General features: G+C 33.6%; 1 protein-coding gene across 7 annotated transcripts; it reads right to left on the bottom strand.

Annotated features, from left to right (window-relative positions):
* Positions 1-595: 595 nt before the first annotated feature.
* Positions 596-23,304, bottom strand: Evi5 (ecotropic viral integration site 5). Of its 7 annotated transcripts, XR_012991030.1 has the most exons (12): positions 15,663-15,914; positions 14,776-15,009; positions 13,792-14,055; positions 13,404-13,668; positions 12,922-13,284; positions 12,072-12,749; positions 11,471-11,953; positions 11,274-11,372; positions 6,541-6,696; positions 4,676-4,784; positions 4,276-4,597; positions 3,429-4,215 (listed from the first exon to the last, which is right to left on the bottom strand). XR_012991030.1 is itself a non-coding variant. In XM_076304088.1 (10 exons), the coding sequence occupies exons 1-10, from the start codon at positions 15,725-15,727 to the stop codon at positions 4,740-4,742; spliced, it is 2,652 nt and encodes an 883-aa protein (XP_076160203.1). In that variant the 5' UTR covers positions 15,728-15,914; the 3' UTR covers positions 3,429-4,739. The 7 variants fall into 7 exon arrangements, 3 of the variants coding, with proteins under 3 accessions (XP_076160203.1, XP_076160204.1, XP_076160205.1); XR_012991031.1 differs by lacking the exons at positions 3,429-4,215; positions 4,276-4,597 and adding an exon at positions 596-2,727; XR_012991032.1 differs by lacking the exon at positions 15,663-15,914 and adding an exon at positions 23,148-23,304 and having other exon boundaries at positions 3,429-4,597.
* Positions 23,305-23,325: the final 21 nt, after the last annotated feature.

Below are 23,325 nucleotides of genomic sequence, written 5' to 3'. Positions count from 1 at the left end.
TACCACCCATTAACACGAAAGGTAGTCCGGTGGTAACGGTGCTTATTTTTGATGCTTACACGACGTGAGCATTACTTTCATCAATAATTTACATTTGAGTATCGTTGCTTGGGTATACGAAATTTGTACGAATTACGATTTTGACGCCTCCTCGGGAAAACCCATAGACAGGGCCCTACGCATCGTAGTTTCGGTACTGGACAACCCGGCCAGCTGCTCTTCTCGCTCGCGCGGAACCGGCAACATTGCACCAGACCGGCGTAACAACGAACCCCTTTTCACGGATTACTTTTTTCCACTCTCTGGCCGATAGACTCCATTTGGAAAACTACCTGCCGCAACTTGCGCCGCCCATGGACGCAAAGTCTCCCCGAATCATTCGATACTTCCGTTCTTTACTTTTGTCTTTATGTTCGATGTTCTCGTTTCCTCCAACGCTTCGACCTTTGCGTCCTTCTTACTCCTTTGTAATATTGTTCCGAGATGATTAAGTCTATAAGCGGGATTACACTTTCGTGTAGATTTTGGTTTGTTCAGGGGGCTTTTGATAGGCGTAACGAGACAACGAAAAATAATAAATATCACGAATGCCTTATATTGTTTATATTCCATTTCTACGTCTTACATATTTATGATTTCCATTATAAACATTACGAAACGCATCCGCAGAAGGTTCTTTAAATAAAAATTACGAAATACAGTGTAATGCTCTTGCGAGAAATATCAATAATTCTGCGGTGGTTCCGATAAGAAAGTAACATTTGCTAAAGTAGTAATTCTACAGAGATCACTACAGGGACACAATGTTTGTTCAAGAAATCGTCACACGGAAGCATTATCATTTCATTGAGTATAAACATCTTGGTGTCTCATTGTTTAGGAATTATGTTATTTCGAGTAATCGATGTATAAGAATGAATGAAATATCTGCGTTGCATATACATGTACATACAATAATAAGAAACATTTCAACTTTGATCTCTCACACACGGGGAAAAGATAAAAGCCTTAAAAGTGAATAAAAATTTATTTACTCCTGATGTTATAATATTCCCCACAATGTTCATGACAAATTTATATCGTTGTCCATAGTGTGCGTGTTATCCATTGAAAAATCTTGTATACAACAATCAGAAATCGCTAACAAATAATCTGCCTACGAATTCTTACACTTGGAATATAATAAATGCGTCGAACGCGTACATACAATATGTATAGTTACTTCGAAATGATTCGAATAACAAGATACTGAAATATTCAGATATACCATCGTTGCTTTGTAAAGTCTTAAACGAATCTGCCTTAAGAGTTTGGCGGTAGCTTCTTAAAATAGAAATGCGTAGAAAGGGACAAACAATGTAATACGATATACTCGTGACTTGCGTACTTTCGTGCTAAGAAAAAAGTTTCGTACGTCTAAACGATGTACATAGCTACTTCTTTCGGCTGAAGATGGCAATTGTCAGCGACGAAACAAATGATACCGACATCAATCAAGTACGGTTATTTAGTGATTGTATAGTTAGGGGTGGCCAATAAATTCCTGGGCAAATTTGAACTTAGATAACTTTCAGACCATCAATGTTAATATGTACTTAAATTACTTGGGGTTAAAAATTATATTCTCCCGTGACGTACATTGTAGTTCAAAAGTTATGCCATGAACATTGAAATGTATAGGTGGTTATAATAAATCGTAGCGTTATTGAAATTAAACAATTATTTTCCGTATCCAATCATTGAGAACCAAATATTGTAAATTCTCCAAAGCAAGCTCCTTATTCCAAGGATTAATTTTAACAAAATCGATGAAAAATATTCTTAAAAGGAGACTACAATAATTGGTAATGAATTATATAAATTAGCATAAAATTTGTCTAAATGTGATTAAACATGGGAACAATTATAACTAATTAGAGCAACATTCATAAATATTTCGGTAAGTCTTTTAATTGTTCTTACGATTAAAAATAGCTTAGGAAGTTATTTGCCACTCTGATAAATAATAATTGCGATAATACACTTCTGGAATGATTTCATTAAATGCAGATGAATTTTTTAATTCGTAATATAAGTGTTTTGTGTAATGAAATATCACTTTAAAACTATATAATTCCCCGTACTAAACTTTTTTCCTCGGGATTAAAATAATCGAGGCTACGAGACTCGATCAATCCATATTAGTAAGCTGGACGATCCATATTATCGAAAATTGCATCCCATTCGTTTACGATCACTGTTTCGCGAGAAGGAATGAAATTCAATGTATATTAAGAAAAAGTCTTATTTGTAGTAGGTCAAGGTGTTGTAAATGTATTTGTTGATCAATATTGATTTGTTTAAAAACAGAAATACTGGCGTATACGCGTATATCACAATTCTTAGTAGGGGAATTTGCGTTTTCTATACGTAGAAGATTGCACTTCGATGATTCTCAAGTTAAATGCGACTAACTGTTATTTCCAGCACTCTTTCATCGATCTGTTAAATTAATTGAACATCGCGTATCAAATACAATGCAACGTAACTAATTTTGTGATAATCGCGCATTTACATTCGCAGAAACGTAGTAAAACAATAGATCTCGTTAATTTTTGTAGACAATTTTCTTTAGCCGTTACAAATTGCACTTAATCCAGGCAGGCATAATATCAGGCAGTATCGAAATTATTTTATTACTCCTCTTATGCATAGACGGAAAAACATGTTCAATCGCTGCCGAAATATCTGAAAAGGTTAGAAACTAAGCCTCTCTCTTACTTGTAATTATTGAGCTTGTGCCAGTAAGCGTTGCCTTAGCGTAATTTCTATGTTCACGAAATTGGGTAAGTTACTGCGCAATGATATGTAAAAAAACTTTTTCTTTCCATACGACGTGTAAAAGCGATACGATAGACCGTCTTATCAACTGGTTGAGAACATTAGTCTCTCGCAGGGACTCCTGTGAATTCTCTCTATCAAAATTAGTCAATATTCCATTTAAATAAATACATCGCTCAAAACAGTTTTAAAGACAATTGAATGGAATGAGTCGATAATATTAATAACGAGGGAAAATACTGTGCATTCAATACAGAAATACTTTTTCCGAATATCTCTCTTGTACAACGAGGCTTTCAAAGTATTGAACACTTTGGTAAATAATACTTTCGTTTGAGTGGTTAATCGTCTAATTATTTTGAGCAATGGTTGAGCAACGGTCCGATCCCAAAATCAGACGGAATTCTGGAAATTCGTTAAGACGAATCTACAGAGAACAACGGAGTATATTTTTTAACCGATAAAAAGTAGTAGAAAATTGTAGTCTAATTTTATACTGTAAAATCCACAAAGAATCCCTGCGGTAACTCGGTATCTAGCGAAAGGCAATCAGCAACTGTAACAAAGTAAATTTTAGTTTTGCTGGAAGGTGTTACTTGAAAACGGTCGACCAAGAAAGCGATGATTTAATTTTCTCGAGACTTCCCTTTAATAAGACAACATTTTGTCGATTCATCTCGATTAACAGGGTTTCTACTGTTTTGCAAAGGGTACATGCTTTGTCCTTGATCGTACGTGCACGAAAGCGGAAAAGTTCACTCCTCCGTAAAAACTTTCTCGTGATTGGTGCGAAAATGCGCCTCTTTTTCGGTAGCGATCGTTGATGTTCGCGCGTGTGTGCCAATTGTACGTGATAAAACAAAAGTGTACAGACACAATTTAGGCCAAAGCGAGAACACTGTGGACGCGTTCAACCCTTAACGTTCCAACGTTACGCGACAATTATTTTTTTTTTTTCTTTCGCAGAACGCAAGTTATCGTAAATATCAATCTTGCAATTGACACTTTGAAGAAGAAAAAAAAGAAAAAATAACACGACCGTAAACCGCATTAGACGATGAAAACGCACAATTGTACTCGTTGGCTAATTCTTACAAATTAGTAAAAAGAGTATCGATTATAATTGTTAACCGTAAGCGAAAAAAAGAACGCTCGTTACACCTAAAACGATTTAAAACTAAAACTCCCACGATTTTTTAATTACAGTCCATACTAAATACACATTTACAAATTTCACGATACAACTAAATATTACTTTCACGAAATCGTGCTAGAGAAAGAAAAATTTACAATGCACGTTCCGTTACTTCTTTTTCTTTCTATTTTCTACGAATTTCTATAATTCCATCGTGACTCGTCTCCGCGAAGATTCTCTCTTCTAATAAAAAAAAATCTCTGGAAAGCAATATTCGTATAAAAAAATTAGTCAATAAAATCGTCGTAGGTAAAATTTACCTATTTGCACTATTTTTTCGAAAATATGTTTCTCGTCCTTCATCGAAAGATGAACAATCTCTTGGTGTCTCTTCGTGAAAGAAACAGTGCTTCGAGCGCACTAGAATCAAAATAATGAGAACTCAAAACGCAACGCGTTTCAAAAATTAACGCTTATCGCCACGGGCGATAAAAACATCCCTTATCGGCCAGCTGTTCGTCTTATCGTAAAGGCAAATACATTTTTCGGGTAGTATAATTCTTAACGAATTGTATATTCAAGTACAATCGCCACGAACGCAATAGCAGAATCGAGAAGTGGATCGTTAAGGGTTCAAGTAAGCTGGAAACAGAAAATTAAGAGAAAACGAAAATAAAAGTCGAGAACAAAGCAGTGGTGTTGATCTGCGCAACTACTTACGTTGGAAGTAATTATCACGTCCTAGGAAGTCGCTATAAGGAACGAGCTATCCGGGTATTAACTTTTACAAGTACTCCCGATTATCTCGTTCGGTTTCGGTTTCAATAATCTGCAATTAGTAAATTTATTTAAAGAACACCGCTTCACCCGCGCCGCTCGGGAGCTGCTAGATCCAATTAGAAGTTCTCTTTTAAATCACAGAAACTTGATCTTTTCTTTTTTCTTTTTTACGTTCAGTTTTCTTTTTCAAACGGTAAATATCTGGTAAATAGTAGGAAAAAGAATAGTTAACAAACAAGATGAAAACAGTAATTTAACGCTTCCGTACCTACCATTGGGTTCTTGTCGAAAAAAATTAAATGCATCAATTGTGCAAGTTAATAGAATGAAATATACGAATAAATATATGAATAACTTAATCTTGGATAAAAGTCACGTATTGTTATTTTATGAACAAACTTTTCGTGATTTCAAGTTCGTGTACCGTTCATTGTATTAAATAAGTAAACGATATCGTCCATTTCGTTGTAGAGTAGAAATGGTAAATGTAATTTTACATCGATAAAACCCGTTAATATGTAATCGATTTAATAATCGTTGCCACAGACTTGTTCATAAAATACGTCGCTTTTATTCAATACGGAATCACACATATTTCGTTCTAGTAATTTATACAATTAATAAAGCTAATTTTCTAACAAGCCGAAATTAGGGATTGAAAAATAATTATTGTTTCAATTTCGCTCGCTACGATCGTTCTTTCTACTATTTTTCATTTACACGAGCATGTATTATAATCCAAATTATAATAAGTATTTTATGATTTTGTGCGCAATTTCTGTCGACTTGGAGTATTGAAATTAACATCGCGTTTCTCTCTCGAAAGTACGTTACAAATTGCATAAATACACACGAAGAATACTGTGGATGAATTCATACGTAGCGTATTCGTTTCTATTTTTTTTTTTTTGCATTTTTTCTTTTTTTTTTTTTTTATTCCATAAGATTCTAACCGGAGCAATACGCTACTGAAATTCAATAACGAGACTCTACGTAGATTCCGTCGTCTCAGGAGGGAAGACGCGTTTCCTCTTTATTCGTAAAAGACGATTCCGTAGTTTCCCCGTCGACGGATTTCACTCTATTCAATATACAATTCCTTAAATGGAATTACATTTGGTTTAAATTACAAAAAATACACAGAATGCGTAGTACGTATAAAAACTGTCGTATGCGTCACATAGTTACACTAATCTAGAGGGTTCGTCGATCGTAATCAGACTTCGAAGTGAAACGGCATGGTCGTGGATTATGACGAACACTAACCTGTCTTCTAAAAATGATGAAAATTAATTAAAAAAAAAAAAGAAGTAATAACCTCTAAAGAAAAAATGAGTACATATTTAGCTACGGTTCGATATAAAATAATACGAATTATGAATAATGATTAAAATGTTTTCTTCTAATTGTACGATCCTATTATCGTAGAATATTTCGAACACTATTCGGTATTTCTAGACATTAAAAGTTATTTTCGAACACTTCAAAGCCTGATTGAAACGAAAAATCGACTCGGTCGACAATTTTATATTGCGCTATTAATGACCACCAGATTACACCTAATTAATCGCTATATACTGTTAATACATCACGAGCTAGTGATAATACACGTAACTAAAAACAATAATAATCATTATCTCTATATGATCTCGATTTATAATTTATATTCTATGTGCGTACTCGTAATTCTTTCTACGACGAAAGCATTGATTATGAACAAAGGGATCCACTTGGATCTGACAATGGAGTACTTGTGTTTAACGATAATTAGCTGCCTAATGTCTGGTATACGTGGAATTCTATACCTCTGGTGAGTTTGGCGTAGTCGCATTGATATGATCCTGTAAACAAATTCTGAGATCCCGCTCGTCCAATTCGCTTTCAGTGTCAACACTAAAGCTTCTTACGTTTTGGCCACCATGACCTGTCCAACGTTGCTTCCAACTTTCTAACCTCATGACCTGTGACACACATACAATACACAATGATATCGATTGAATTCTTGTAATAATTGTTCTTGCGAAATCTAGTACACTTTGTACATCACTGTTTAGTAAAGAAGTACACTTTGTGCTTCCCTCCCTGAAAAGAAGATTGAAGTTTGTACAATCCAACTATTTTGTAATTTGTGCAGCAACTTTGTACAGTACTTTCTAATCTGTATAGTTTGTTAAATTATTATTCACGAAAAGTATGAAGTAAGTAGTGACATAACTGCAATGAGCATTATTTTTATGAGATAAGTACACAGCTGAATACAATTTCAGAACTATGCAATGTTTTGTATTGCATTTCATACTTATGGAATGATCACATTTACTTTCAATAATTTGGACATTGAAAGACTTCTACCCTGTTCTTTTAAAATGGTCATATTGCACAGATAATGTGCTTAGAAAGATGTAACAATGAATTTAGACAAGACAAATAAAGTAAATGCAGTGCATTTTAATGTAACACATAGAAAAAAAAGACAGCAAAGAACAAAATCACATAATTCTATTTCTTTAATTTTTAATTAATTTTGGAAGATCTAAATATCAACTAGTCAATTTGGAAAACTGAATGCAAAATTAAATGATTGCTATGATTCATTTACGATTTCTAAAAAAATGTAATGTATAAACAATTCTACACGTATCATGATAAAAGATCTAGAATACAAATCCTTAATTATTGAATTACTTCTAACATTTCTCCTATTCACATCACCAATATAATGGAATCATATTTAGATTTGGTACAGAAAACACTGATCTAAATGTTATGTTGAACATTATAATGCAATATCATACATGCATTAACATATATTTTATAAAACTTAATAAAATAAATATTATTTTATAAAACTTAATAAAATAAATATTATTTTATAAAACTTGAAAAGCTTTGTTTAGAATCTGGTAAGATCCACTTTCATTTACATTTAATATTTGTTTAATAATGAGATCATTCATTAATCTTTAAATATACCAATAAAGCAGAAAATATGCTTAATTTGTAAGCAATGTGCTGAAATATGTCTCTTATTCCTTCGTACAGTAAAAAGTTTGAATTTTTACTTATAATAAAAGGAAAGAATGAAGCAAAATAATAATAAGTAAAGCACATGTAGAGTAACTGAGATGCGCATGATAAGTAAAACCACAAAGCATACATCAAACATGATGAAGAAATTTGACTGGTGCATTATTAGACATGTGATGATGATGTGATAACGTAAGAAGAGTAGCTACTGTAGCGTGTATTCAATTGAACCTTTCATTGAGAAACTAACATCGACGAGTCATTGACACGTACGGCTTTTGCAAATTTATCTGTGAATTATATTTACATATCATACACGACGAAAATCTTACAAAACTAACATGGCACAAAGAATAATTTACAGAGTATAATAATTTCTGATTTAAAATTTATATTTAAGTGTAAGATCAAATTTTTTTTAGAGAATTTTTAAAGACAACATTTGAGTTACTCATGATATTATGTTCATAAGTTTATAAAGAATGTATAATATCAATAATGACTATATTAAACAATATACAAAACTACACACAGGAAAAACATTTCTTTTATAAACTTCACATTAACGTCATGCTACGTATATGAAATGGATAAAAATAATGCTTACAGATGGGTAAAGACTTACTCGAGCCAGCGCCAAGGCTCAGTCTCCGGGCTGGTGATTGGCGTAGGGAACTAAGGAGACAGAGATAACACAGCAATAGAGGGTTAGTTTTACAAAAACCATTAGTTTCTTTGTGTTAGTGTCTGGTACCTTCACACAATAAGAATTCGGTTTGTAATTACATTTAAGTCTAAGTAACATTGCATTATTATTTTTTTCTTTCAATTTTACTTATGCAGTGATTCATTCAATGATATGTATTACAATGCAATTATTCTGAATACCTTATAAATAGAAAGTATTGAATTAAATGAATAATATCTTTGAAGGTGTATTTATTAAGCGTCATTTTCTGGTTTCTTTTTTTCTTCAAAAGTTAAATTAAACTGTAATTTCAATTATAAAATTTGAATTTGTTATTACTCCGTGCTGTGCTAACTCTCAATGTCTAATTGAATGTTTTTAAAGCACAATTAGTATAATAAATAGCGAGCTTGATGTATCGTCAAATGATTTTAATACTTGTCTACTTTGAACAATTAAAATTTGAATGCTGAGACATTACAAATTTGGCAGTTACTATTACTGTAATTCTTTAAGATACTCATAACAACTTCTATTGAGTGAAGAGTAAACATTTATATTAAATGGGTGGTATATAAAATGATGGCAATGGATACAGTAAATTTTGTGAACAGTAATAAGAGAAAAATATTATGGACTTATTAATATTTTTTAATTTAATTAATACTACTATATTTAACAATCACACTTTAAAAGTAGTATTGAGGAGGCAACTTGATGTAAATTGTATCAGTAATGAAATAATCATTACAGATGAATAGTTATTATTTCCTCTTACTACCATATAAGGAATGCAACATTGACTGCAAATTTTTAATATACAATAAATTAAAGCAAAAAGACAAGTATTTTGTTCACATAGACATTTTTTTATATTATTCTGGCGCCCTCAAAGATATAAGGTTTTTTTACTTGAAACAATGATAATTATTATATCTTCACAAGTGCAAAAATAATATTAAATGAGCAAATACCATAACCACGATTAATGTTAAGTGTGAAGCAATTCGACATTTATAATTTATATTGCATTGCAGCATAGACATAACAAGCTGTGAATGCATCCTATCTTGGAAGCTTTGATATGTAAACAATTTCTTAAATGAATTATAATTCATAGATGAACACGAAAAGTGTGTGAATCAAAACAATTAGGAATATACTATAGATGATGAAACATGATGAATTCTTAATGTGTACAGGTACCTCTGCAGGAATAAGTTAGTTATCTATTTGACAAGAGAGAAGGCTGTGTTTTGTTTGGCATTGAAACAGTTAATTGTTAATCACAAACATTGAAAGTACGTACTGTATCATTAGTGTTCAATTTGTTAGTGCCTAGTAACTTATTGGCAATGAAAATTTAGTCAAATATTTATCTTAGTATTAAAGTTGAAATAATTTTATTTTACCACTGATAACTTCAAGAAACCTAGATCGATTTTCTAAGAGAAAAGTACCGTTCTTTAGCGTGACAGCAATACATTGCAGTAAGAGGTGCAATTTGTGCATAACAATTTTGTGAATCACAGTAATACAGAAGCATAAATTACATTTTTACTTATTTTACATGTTATTACGATAGATATAATTGTGTGCACCCAATAAATACAATTAGAGCAAAAGTAATAATACATATTATGTACATATTTCTTTAACATACTTTATTAGTTAAAAGGCTCTAGGGTAGTTAATTGACAAACATGTTTTAGTAACTCATCAAGGATTTAATCCTTTATAACATGTGAATTAATGGTGCAATAGAACAGAAATTATCCAATCTCCAATAGCATATGATCTTCAAGACAAGAAATACATAAGTGTTCATAAAATATAAGTACTCCACAAAACAGTGTCACAAAAATATCAGGTGCATTATCACAGATATATAAACATGATAAGTAAAACTTTGTATTATACAGCAGATTGTACAAATTAGTCACAAATAAATGTGAACTGTCACAATCGTAAATCCTAAACATAATCCTAAAATGTTATTGATATGTACTTTATGAAAGTATTAAGAATCTTGGAAATCAAGTGATTCTAAATGTGTCTGTGTAGACTGCAACAATAGTATACAAATTATGTGGATACACATCTATGAGTTGTATGAATATGCAGGAATTCAAATAATAAATCAAGATCCTAGAACGAGCTATCAACTGGAATTACTTCTATTCCAAAATGTACGGAAGTTTCGATAATTACGTTAATCTACAAGCTTCGGAATTTACTAAATTGCAGCCCAATAACAGATTTAATAAAAATTGGACTTTTAAACTATTGTGAAATGATCATAAGTCTACATCTTTATAATCTACCGTCATTACTTCTACCGATAATACTTTAAACGCAATACGTATATAATATTGTAGAAACACTAAACAAAGATATAGATTTCAATCTTAATGACAGAATCATTAACAATCATAAACATACATGAAAATAATTGTACTTGTGCATAATTGAAAGCATTCTTAGATAATTTACTTGCAAAACTAGAATGTCCACCATGAATGACGTTATTGTTCTTTTAAAGATTGGTATGAATTTTTTAAAATAAGAAAGAAAAAAAATGAAATTTTGTTTTTAAATTAAGATTGTTTTATAATAAACTCTGTAAGCATAATAGAAATGTCCTGGATAACTAATTAATAATTAGTATATATGAAAACTAAAGAAAGAATCAATTTTTTTAATGAAAAAATAGAACTCCATTTACTTTTTAATAATTGTTCCTTCCATTCACCCCTTACTGCAATTTTTTAAATCAATGCTTTCATTAATGCAGCATAAACAAAATTTAATATATCCACATACCTCAGCTTTCAATTCAGCAACCTTATCCTGTAATTCTCTTACTCTTTCACTGTCATCTAAATTATTCCTAAGCTCACCCTCCGCATGCATCTCTTCATTCTGTAATAAATAAAAGAAGTTAATGATTTTAATATTTCATGTACAAATAATTGCATGCTGATATTATAAAAGATTCAATGGATACTAAAGGACAGTACTTTTAACTTAAGAAGGGATATTTTTTGCGTGAGTTCCGCAACTTGCTGCGCGTGCTCCGCATCGCGTATCCTGGCCATCATAGCTTCATCTTTCATCTTTGATTCCAGGTCAGAATACTTGTGTTGTTGCTCCCGCAATTTGGCAGTAAGCTCCTTTTCTCTATCTAAGGCAGCTTCTAATTCTTCTTGAATTTGTTTCCCCCCTTCGTCTTGTCGACGGAGCTGATTCGTGGCGACCTGCACTTGAGTTTCAAGCTCCATGACTTTAAGTCTAAGCTCCTTTACTTCAGTCACAGCCTCCATCTCTCGAATCCTAGTTGTCATTAAATCTTCCTCGAATTTCTGCACTTCATGGCCCCTGTTTTCCCAAAATAGAAGCTTCTTCGGCGTGGAATCACTCGCGGGTGCTGTTTGAGCAGAACGATGCTCTTGTAGATGCCTTTGCCAGGCAGAACTCAATTCCACTACTCTTTGCCGAAGATCCTAACAAATTTCTTATATTATTAAATAAAATAAAATAAAAATGCACCAGTAGAATCAAAGAAACTGTAAAAGTCTGTTCAAATGTATGCATGAATAGAAGCATGAAAGAAAGTGTTACCTTTAAGGAAAGATTAGCCTCCGCCTCTCTGAGTTTTACAGCAATTAATTCTTCTTGCAAATGAGCAACAGAATTATCTGGCGTGGTTTCACGTAACGTTTTTTTATCTTCCTCCAATTCTTGTATTCGTGCTCTAAGTTCCCTTATTGTTGCATCGTTCTCCGCCTCATGTAATCGAACCCTAACCAATTCCTCTTGCAGACATTGTATCATGTCTTCTTTTTGCGACAATGCTTCCTGTTTTAATAAAATTTCATCTAAAGACGATTGCTTCGATGTTACGTTCTCCTCTAACAAAAGCGATAGGGATCTTAGTTCTTCGTGAGCCTGCTCAAGCTGATGACTGGTCTCAAGATGCGTATGTCGAAGAGCTGCTAGTTCCCTTTGTACAACAAAAGCAGTTTCCTCTTCTTCTGCACGAGAAACTTGACCCCTGACTAATCTATCCGCCAATTCCGCGGACTCGGCTTCAAGAAGTTCAGTTCTTTGTCTAAGTAACCTATTTTCCGCCCTAAGTCTACGAAGCTCGACCATTTCCTCTTGTTCTTTCATTTTTAACACGGTATAATCTTTCTCTAATTTCTTCATTCTCTTCGGATTGATTTTCATACCGTAAGCAAGGTTCATGAGGCCATCGGGATCTTTTTCGGCTTTTCCAGGTAGCTGTTTCTGGAAAAACTGCATTGAAAAGAACTAGTAAATATTATTAAACCGAAACGAAAACCAACATAGACCCACGGATGAGAAAATATTGTCTCTCAAAGATTTCAATTTTGCAATGCCTGACTTTTCTTCTACGATAATAAAATTTGTCTATGGTTATGACGTAAGTCAGGATGATGAATATTACCTTCAACATGCCCTCCATGTCCAAACTCAACAAATCTTCCTTGCCTAAGTGCAACATGGCCAGCGCAACTTTGAAAATAATTTCCATGCCTTCGGACAGAAACACGTCAAAAATGCGGCAGGCCAACGGAAGGCTCAGCGCTGTGGTGAAAAGCGTAAGAAACCAAGACGATGCGTACATAGAGGTGTGAAAACCTTGAGCCGTAAAATGAGCGTGTAACTCGGGATGCGTGTCAGCAACTAAATGTTCTAGCTGATACATGCACACCCCTAATTCAGCCATACTCGGCTTGAACATGTCTCGCAAACGATATTCTTGCATAAGCGCTACCAGTACAGCGAAAGCTTCTTCTTCTGGCATTTGCTGTAACAACAGATTGATACCTATTTAATACCGAACAATGTCAATATAAACAGGGCCGGTTTCTTAAATGTTTCCTTATCGTTCGATATCCCTTTCTCATGTGAAATATTAAAGTGTACCTGCATAAGGAGCAATCCTACAATAAATCCCGAACCTTGACAATATCCCACTTCACGATCGTGAAGACTATACGCTTTCATAACGTTAAACAAACTCTCCTGACCAAGCCCATCTTTCTCCTTAAAGAAATCATGCTCAGGATATGTTCTGGCTATATCCCTTCTGATTATCCTTTCGCATGCAGATGTGGCCTTGATATATTCAGCAAATTGCTTTTTAACAGGAGAGTCATGAGCACCACTTAGTAGTTGCCAAACAATACCTCTGCAATAATGAACATGAATCAGTGTTTCGTTTAGAACATTTTTCAATCTGAACGTTTAGGTAGACATCAAAGTCTTCCCGTGTCGCAAATCAATTTGGGAAGCTTTTCAAAATGTTTATTACCTAAAATGGTGAGGTATTCCTTGACGTACTAATTCTTTGACGAACTCTTTCCTCTTCTTCCAATGATAATCCCAATCAGCGACAATATGACCCCATAGGGTCCATGTAGTTTCTTCACCATCAGCTGCATTGTGGCGTCGGGGCGCAGCATCGCCGTTCCCTCCACTGCCCCCCGACGCCACCGATACCTGAGATGTGTCGGAACCTTTCCTACTGTGATTGCTTTGGAGCGAATTCAACGACTTTGCATCCGATTCGATAAGCCTGTTATTAATTACACCAAACTCTTGAGACAACTCCTTCGATTTAATGCAATCACTATCTGGATTACAAAATTGTTGATTTGTAACATATGAGATGTTCGTTTCTTGTATCAATAAAATAAGATAAACAGATTACAAAGAGAACATTTTTTAAAGCAACTACTAGGTTTTGAATTTCATTTGCCTCTAATGTACTCTAAAAAGCAATTTATTATAAATTTTTCTTCTCCGGTGATTGAAATTAAAAATAAATTTGTTACACAGTATAGAATTCTTTCTAGCTCTTGATAAAAAAGATTCTACTCTATAACAATGACATTATGTAGCAATTCAAATTGATTATAGGGAAATAATATCTTTGTTCATACATACAAGTTTTATAGGACTATCATATGTTACAACCCAGTATTACACTAATGTCCTGAAGACAACTAACAGCTAATATAAATGTTGTACATTGTAAGACTATGTATAGTTTTCCTCAGTTGTGTGTGTAAACATTGTCCAACTTAGACCAATGGCTACAAAAACGTAAAAAATAAGCACTGCCAATTTCATATAGAAATATATTGCTCAAAGTGATTTGAAGATCTCTTGTTTGATATATATGTATATATGTATATATATATTATAATATTAAATATATATATTATATATTTAAAGCGCAGTTCATTTGCACATGCAGAGACAATCATAAACATTGACCAGTACGATAATTCACCTATTGGCTTCCTCCAGCTTAGCTAATAGAGCCAGCTCGTCGGTGGGTATTTCCTGCGACGAGTTTATACTCTCTTCCTCGGATGAAACCGGCGACGAGATCTGAAGTACTTTGCTAGCCTGACTATTGTTTTGAGCGGTCTGATGTACTGAGGTGCATAAACACAACACGCTCATCACCTGCGGTCCATAACGTGATAGTCCTAATTGACCGGCTACTTGGTTTTCTTGACCCCTAAAAAAATGTATCGTTTTAAATCACATATTTGCACGAAATATAATATACCGATTTGTTCTCTTACAATCTATTCCCTATCGTCTATTTCACGTACTTTCTCCGAACAAATACAGATTCCTTTTAACTTCGAAAAAGATGTAATTTCGTGTGCTCGAGAATTACAGTGGAAAGGAAAGTGTATAACCGCTCACGACGACTTTTTCTATTGCAATTTAATTATTTTCTACGCAACAGGAGAGATCAACGATAACGTTCGCACGTCTGCATTCCTCTCACCTCTTCGATACCTTGTATTTAATGTAGCGGTAACAATAATTATAATAATAATAATAATTAAAAAAAAAAAATAAGAAGAAAAAAGACCGATCAATTTACTTAGCATTGCATTTACATTCTCGTAAACATGTAACCGCCATTGATTCGCCAATAAACAAATAATTATTTATTCAAAATTAATAGGTTCGAGTGAGCGACGAGAGCTCATCGAAGCCCAATTAAAGCTTCAACTCGCGAGCTTTACAACCCCTACAAATTCCACGTTCAGGTTCCGATGAACGTTCATTACAGATCTCTCTCTCTCTCTCTCTCTCCCCTTTCTCTCTTAACGCTGTTCGAAGTTCGTTAAACCTCAATTAACGTGTTCATTCTACCTTTTCGACGTTTTATTTCGTGTCCATCGCGCCGCCGCCGGTGCTAGCAAACCACGAAGAACCATTGAAGAATTTTTTGTTCTTCGCTTATGAAACTCGCGATCCAAAAACTGTCCAGGTTCGACCGTCCCGCTCTCTCAGCGATTACTTTCGATTTTTCCGCGTATCGTTGTCGTTTGTCGCGGTGTACAATTTTCCAACAATTTCCCGCGAAACTATTTCGGGTTCAAAGTACGGGTACATCTTAACACTGAACTTTTCTACAAATAGTTTTTGTTCGCTCGAATAAATGGATACAATTTTTGCGTAGAAAAATTAGAACGGTCTTCATCGTTAGTCGCGATAACGATGTAGTTTTAAATTCGTTTAACGGTTCTTTTACGCGAGTTGAAATCAATATATTTTCGTTGAATATTTTTGAAAAGTGATTCAGTCTTTTGACAAATTCCAGTTTCATTTTGAAAAATCGTCATTGGTATTGAAAATGACTAAATGAAATGTAAATTTAATTCAATTTTTCTCAAACGAATCGGAACAAATATACGAGATCTGTACGAGTGGGAGGAGCGCTTCACTCCTGGGAGTTGTTTCACTCGATCCAATTGGTTGAAACTTTCAACATCTTTTGCGAGAAAATGAATCGTTTGTAATACACGGTTCCTTTCCAATTTTTCATCCTCTTTTCCAGGAGAACACGCGTAAATAGAAATCGACCCTGCGTATCAAGATCGAAACAAATGTTATACAAATATCCGCATACTCTTTCCTGAGCATTTCTACAACGAGATTTGTTTAAAGCGAAGTTTTCTAATATATAGAACGCGACCTCGTACGGGGAAGGGAGCGTTTTACAATCATCTGGGGAAGTGGGGATTACGAAAAGTTTTTAATGTAGAAAAATATGAATAACTTAAACATCTCTTTCTATTAGAGATAACAACACTTTAAATATACCACTTATGTTGTCTAATAAATTTTCCATTCCTAAATTTTACTTCTGCAAAATTATACAAATGTTTCTTGGCTCTATAGAGGCTTCGTTTGAGTAATTTTTTATTCTCAGTTGGGTAAACAATTCAATCGAAATTAATAAAAGCAAAGTAATTTCAAATTAACCAAAATAAAGAAATTGTCCTTTTTATTTAAAAGGTTTGGAAACCACTGATTCATAGCGAACGTGAATTTCGATCTTCGATCGTTGTTTCGGTCGAGGCGCTCCTACGCAGACGCGCAACGACGAAAGGCCGAGAAGAAAGCCAAGCAATTAGCACGTGCGAATGAATTAGCGAACGAAAGAGCAGGCGAACGACTGCACGCGCGAAGAACTCGCGGCAACGAGATAGGATAATTCACGTTTCTCGGTACTCGCAGATGCCATGAAATTTGAAGTGTGTGCGTGCATCTGCATGCGAACAATATGTTTACTAATCTCTCGAAATTCTAATGCTAAAAATCTCGCAATTCGTATCGAAATCGACTTCGTAACGATTGTTCTCATATTATCTTTCAATCAATTTTTTTTTCCAATTTTATTTTATTCGACAAATTCACAAGGAAAATTATTGTACAAATTTAAAATACACGAAAGTACAACATACAGTAGCAGATAAAGTAAGGTGAAAGGGTTCAGCGAATTGCTGTTTTGCAACCTAACCCTAGTTAACCTCAATCACCCTGTATAGCGAGAAATGCCGTTATATCGCTCGCGCTGTTATTCAATGAATCGTGCTGACCGGGAATCAATTTTAGTTCGAGAAAGTACTTATTCCCCGATTCTTGTAAAAAAAAAAGTAATAATAATTTTACTACCAGCGGTAAGAAGTAAAAATTGGACTATCGATTTTAACGATGATGTGAAATTAAAAAAATCATCAACTGCATGCGGAAGAACTCGCGCGCGTTACATTTTTCTAAAATTGTAATCGAAACGTAATTTGTCGTTTCTAGCTTGTTCGAAGTTAACCGTCGCCAACTATAATTCACCGAACTCCCACAAATGTCGTCCAGAATTACGACGACGCTTTTAAAAAGTCATCGAAGCCTCGATGAGCCACGATCAAGCATCGGTATCTCATTAGTAGACAATCACACCGCAAAGGGACTTCTCTAACAACCTAATTTGTCTCAGAACAACTCTCGGCCGAACGAGACTAAAATCGCGTGGCCACCGAACCGTAATTTCTATTCATATTTCGTTTCAATGCGGGTGCACCCGAACTCTCGATCGGAATGGTCGATATCGAAAGATCTTGTACAGCGTACTTGCCTTTGGAAACGAATAGCTCGAATAACGGCTCGCGATTATTAAAACGACAGCAAATCCTGGCTCCAATCTTGTCGCAAATTATTCGTTGACAATCTTATTTTCTAAAGGCGAACCGTGTTTCATAATACTCCTGACGTAAATGAAATATGTAACGTCGAACAAATTTTATTGGAAGTTCGTAAATTGTGAAACGTATTTACTGTAATTTGTTACAAATTGCCATTAATACTTGATTATAAATCTTAATTGTAAATTTTGTTGGCGTATATTTCCTCTTTGGAAAAACAAGCGCAAAATATAATAAATTAATATAATAAAAATTATTTTATTACTCTGAATATTTGTATTTATTGGAATAATTATAGTCTCATAGAGCAAAGCTAATTTTCAAGTTTCGATTGTAAACGTTAATTAAATTTTTTTTTTCGCGAGAAACGTTAACGAAATCTCAATAAATTCCCATTGTAAATTACGCGTATTATTTTTGTTGTTGTTGGACTGTATGGAGAATCACTGTGGTATCTTCGTAGATGCGCACAACAATTTTTGAAAACAAGTTTCTGGATAAGGAAGTCCTGTACGAAAAAAAGTATTCCACGATTTCGATTTATTTTTGGACAAGGTATCGACACATACTCGGTTGTGCTACAAACGATTTTTTATATAACATCACTAGTTGCATGTATCTCATTTTCCTCTTGCTTCGAACAGATTAAGTCATCGATAATTTTCTCGTCTTGGCAACGAGCGATACTAGTCAAGAAAAAGAGACACGTCCATTGGGACCATACATTTTACAAAACAAAGAAGACTTATCCACCACTTCGTCACTAGAAATTTCTAGATGGGGCTTTTCCCGGTCAAGAATCTACGGAAAACGCCTTCTCGGAATTCACCTCGTTCTCATCTCTAGGGTTTCATGCAAAATGTCGAGAATACCTCCGTTCGAGCATTAAACACTTCGATTGATAACGCCGTTTCGTTAACAGAACGAGACGTATTTTTTTTTTTTATACTCGTCCTAAAACGAAACTAATATACTCGAGGCACGATTAAAGAAAAAAAGAAAGAAAGAAAAATGTCTGAATTCTTTGACGTCGTTACTTCTAGCATTATTATTATTTCTCTCTCAAGAATAGTGAATTATTCACGGATGATGAACAAGTGTCTTGAGCACGGAGTAAGTTCAGGATTAAGATTCGCAGCCGGTGTCAGAATATTGTCTAATGGGGATATCACGATATCACTGATAACGATCGATCTTGGAGAGTCTAGCAGCGCGATTGTACTCGGCAAGGGCCACCGGTTAATTGGCCAATCGACGTTGATTTTATCGTTCCCTTTTTCGATTAACTGGCACAGTAGGATTGCCAAACACGTACTGGAAAGTACGAAATGGTTGAGGGTCGATGGAGCCCGCGCAGGCCAGATGCTCCACATGCGCACCGACCTCTCTTTCGTAACAAGTAAATAAAAGGACTCGTCCGAGGGAATGTGTCTTCTTTCCTGATAAACGAAACTTGACGCTATTCAAAACAGAAGGATTCTAAGACAGACAAGATTAAAACGATCTTCGTCCAACAAATCAAAATCGATCGGGCAATATAGGTGACTGCATTTCTTTGAAATACCCTGTACACTTCGATGCACTTTTTCGATAATTGATTACCAATAGAAACACCGATAGGAATCTCTGGCGATCAAAGAAAAGCAAACTTATTCAGAAAATACGTGTAAATTTTACACGTATTTTAATATGTAAGTAAATATATTATATTTACTTCGTCTTCTTTTTTTATTACGTATTTTATTAAACTGAAATTATCTTGCCTTGAGAGTTTTCAGGTCATATATATTTGTAGTTGAATCGGTGACGGTTCAAAGAACGTAAATTTATTTATGAAACAGTGTATACAGTATTTTTACTTCAGTTTTATATTTGATCGTTCCAATTTAGGCACGAGATTCTTTAATTATTTTGAGAGGCGTATTATATTTGTCTAATCCGTGTTGGTGTTCACGGCTTGAACAGTATCTTCAATAATTAATGTTAATACAAAATTGGCCCGTTAGAAGAATTTAAAATTAATATACGTTTCCTGACATTAATTCAAGTAATGTAATATTAATTATTGAATAATTACAGGGAACATACGGTTGAAAGTATCTATGGTTTGAAAAAATATCTTAATTAATATAAGCATTAAATTGTTCAATAAGATAAAACCATTAAATGCTTATTCTTAAAGATTATTTGAAATTGACCATTAAAAGCAATTTAGAAATTATATAGACTTGCAAATTATTTTGGAGAAAAGCAGTTAGTACTTTTCAAAATATTTTTTCTAAATATGCAAATAACTTGATAAATTAATGTCTTAAACGACTAGTTTTCTACCAATACATCCCTGTAATGGATACAAAATTTTATCGACTAAAAAAATGTATCAAAGAATTACATTTAATTGAAAAAAAAAATACAATCGCACTTTGCAACCGCATGGATGCACATAAATACACAATACGTAGACTGTAATGCAATAATGCAGTTTGTTCAAGTATCTGAAGCCATTCAATTTCGTCGTATTACATTTCTTTTTCTCTCAAATCTTTTCAACGACATGATTCAATCCAATTTTACGAGACACCCGGTGTGCATATAAATTAACATTACAACGATTATTTAATCACCTAAGAACTAGCGTGACACGATAAAAAAAAATAGGTTGGTAAATTCAATTACCTATGTATTCTTGTTACTTACAGTCTCAAATATTTTACAATTCTTCGAACCCCGATAAAATTGACACCGTTTTCAATCTCGAGGACTTGTTCGATACAACGAAATATGATGCATATTTAATAAGTGACTTTTATAAACACAATAATATAATAATAGAAACAGTACAACCTTATAGTATGTTTGAGCAACTTTGGAAACTTCTAATGTTGCGTTACAAAAAAAAAAAAGAAGTAAAACCTGCACGCGATAGAATATTGCGTCGGGGCTGATTCAATGCGAAATTAATTGCACATCGAATTACAGAAAGTGCATAATGTCGTTTTACCAAGTAACGAATGCGAAAATTACGAATCCTTTCACCGGTACGTTTACCGAAACAAAAAATATTCGTTACGTTTGCTTCTGGACTCGTCGATTACGAACGTGCATACGCGACTTTTTTGTGCGCGTTACCATATTCTTTTTTTTTAATTGTTCCGTGACGATGAATGACGGATCGCTTTACCGTTACGATTGCACAACACGGGGCACACGTATCGCGCGTATACGTGGAAAGCAATCGTCCAAATGCGTACGCGAACAAAGCGATCGAAATGAAAGAGCGAGTTGTGCACCGTGTCGCGGAACGCGATGATTCTAAAACGTTCCGCGATTTCCGCAACTGAATTTCGAGGGGAACGCACCGAATACGTTTTTTTCCGTTTGTTTTACGGCGTCGCGATAAACTACCTCTTGCAAATTCAATACCACTGAAACTGTATTTAAATTGGCCTTATCTTAACCTTGATGTAACTACTAAAATTTTCAAACGTTATTACTTGAAATTTTTCCTCAGACTATAAGTATAATTGAATGAAAAAAAATTTCAACCAAGGTTACCTGACAAGGTTTGATGCGTACCAATATTTAATCTCAACATAGTAGAAGAAACAAATGTATGTTTCAAAGTTCTCCAAGAGATCATTTGATATAATACTTGATTCCTGCAAATGTCTGCTCATCTATAGACGAAATGTCTGGCGTTACAATGACGACAGTGAATAAATTTTTTTAGCCTGTATTATAACAAGTGGATTCTATCGTGTCTGTAGTGCCATGTTATATCCATGGTCTATCTGTATCATTCTACTTTTGTTGATTCTACTAGTCCACTTGAAGTTCAATAGATCCAAAAGCAATATAGAAAAGCATACAAGTCTCGTTTGAGTTGTATTTTAGCGTAACAAATTGAATACAACTGAAAAGTTTTTATACGTAATGTAACATTTTTGAGAAAATTAACCAATAATCTTATAGAATCGCACAAAAATTATCAACAAATTATTTATAAGGTATGTTTGTTCATTCATCCTGGCTTCTTTGACAACTTTATCACATATTTGAATAAAAAAATCAAGTTTCAATGAGTAAATTACAACTTATGAGAGGTAATGTAGACAAAATGGAAAATTAAAAATATATATATTTTATAATATAACTTTTTGCAACTCTCCGTACATTCATGTGAAATATTTATCCCTCAAGGCTAATATCTTAAAATAGTCTTTGTATTTAAAGTAATAAAAATAAAACAAAACTACAAAATGTTATTCAACAACTTCCAGACAGTTTTTTGATATTAGAAAATAAATTTAAAAAATCCATGAAAGTTTTGTTCAGTTCCAAAAGATAATGTTTATGTAATTTATATTACATAATGTCATATAATGTTAATGGTGAACATTTTAAAATATTGTTTGAAATTTTAATACTTAAAAAAATGAAATTGATATATTAAATGTTATAATGACAATTCAAATTATAATGCAAAATAAATTATGTGCAAGAAATAACTAAAAATATTTGTGTGGTACACCAATGTATATATTACTTTATAAAGAATAAAAAATATTATACAATATTGAAATCATTTAACAAACATTATGGAATATATAATATTTGTAACTTTTAAAACTTTAATGTTGAAATAAATAAAACAAAATATGTATTACAATATACATGATGTAATATGTTTTGTTATTTTACTTTAATAAAACCTTGTTTTGGTTGAAATACATGCTTCAAATATAATTTACTTCTGAGAAATACTTGTATAAATATTAAAGACATTAAGTTATTTTATAAGTTTATTTTAATCCATTTTAGGAGGAATTTAAATACACTACACACAAACTAAAATTTATGACAGAAAAAATAAATATTTTTAACGTGACATCATTAATTTTTATTTCGCATATAATTTGCTAATAGTACGTTGTTCTTCAAGTAGACGATACACAAATTAATGACAATATGTCGAGAATCGGCTGAACACACCACGAAGATCGAATGTTCGGTAACAGGTGCTTAACAATACGATGACGAAAAAGGAAAACTGTCAAAGTGGCACTTGCCCATATTAACAAACTGTCAGGCGGCCGATTCACCCATGGCCATCTGTTTCTGATATGGACTAAAAATGCTCTAAGGCACTTACCTACGACGTGACTAATACTCCATATGCTGCTCGACAAATGAATCACGCACTAAGTCAAGAAATTAAGTTTCCCGTCAGCTAAATCGGGCAGAAGGCTACTACGAGGGTAACGAACAGGCACATACGCGGCTGTCACCACTTAAAATTGTCATCACGATAGATGTCGACGCGCACTGTT

Source organism: Ptiloglossa arizonensis, chromosome 2, assembly GCF_051014685.1.
Source record: "Ptiloglossa arizonensis isolate GNS036 chromosome 2, iyPtiAriz1_principal, whole genome shotgun sequence".
NCBI classification, from domain to species: Eukaryota; Metazoa; Arthropoda; class Insecta; order Hymenoptera; family Colletidae; genus Ptiloglossa; species Ptiloglossa arizonensis.
The sequence above is the reverse complement of the archived record's forward strand: the minus strand, read 5'-3'. Positions and strand labels throughout refer to the sequence as shown.

Bases quoted from the DNA above. Each gene is read 5' to 3' on its own strand.
- Evi5 (XM_076304088.1), bottom strand. From the start codon at position 15,727: ATGGTTCTTCGTGGTTTGCTAGCACCGGCGGCGGCGCGATGGACACGA. The intron at 13,285-13,403 runs GTACACTTTAAT...CTGTTGTTACAG, and splicing joins TAGGATTGCTCCTTATGCAG to CAAATGCCAGAAGAAGAAGC. The intron at 6,697-11,273 runs GTATGTGGATAT...TGTGTGTCACAG, and splicing joins TTGCTGAATTGAAAGCTGAG to GTCATGAGGTTAGAAAGTTG.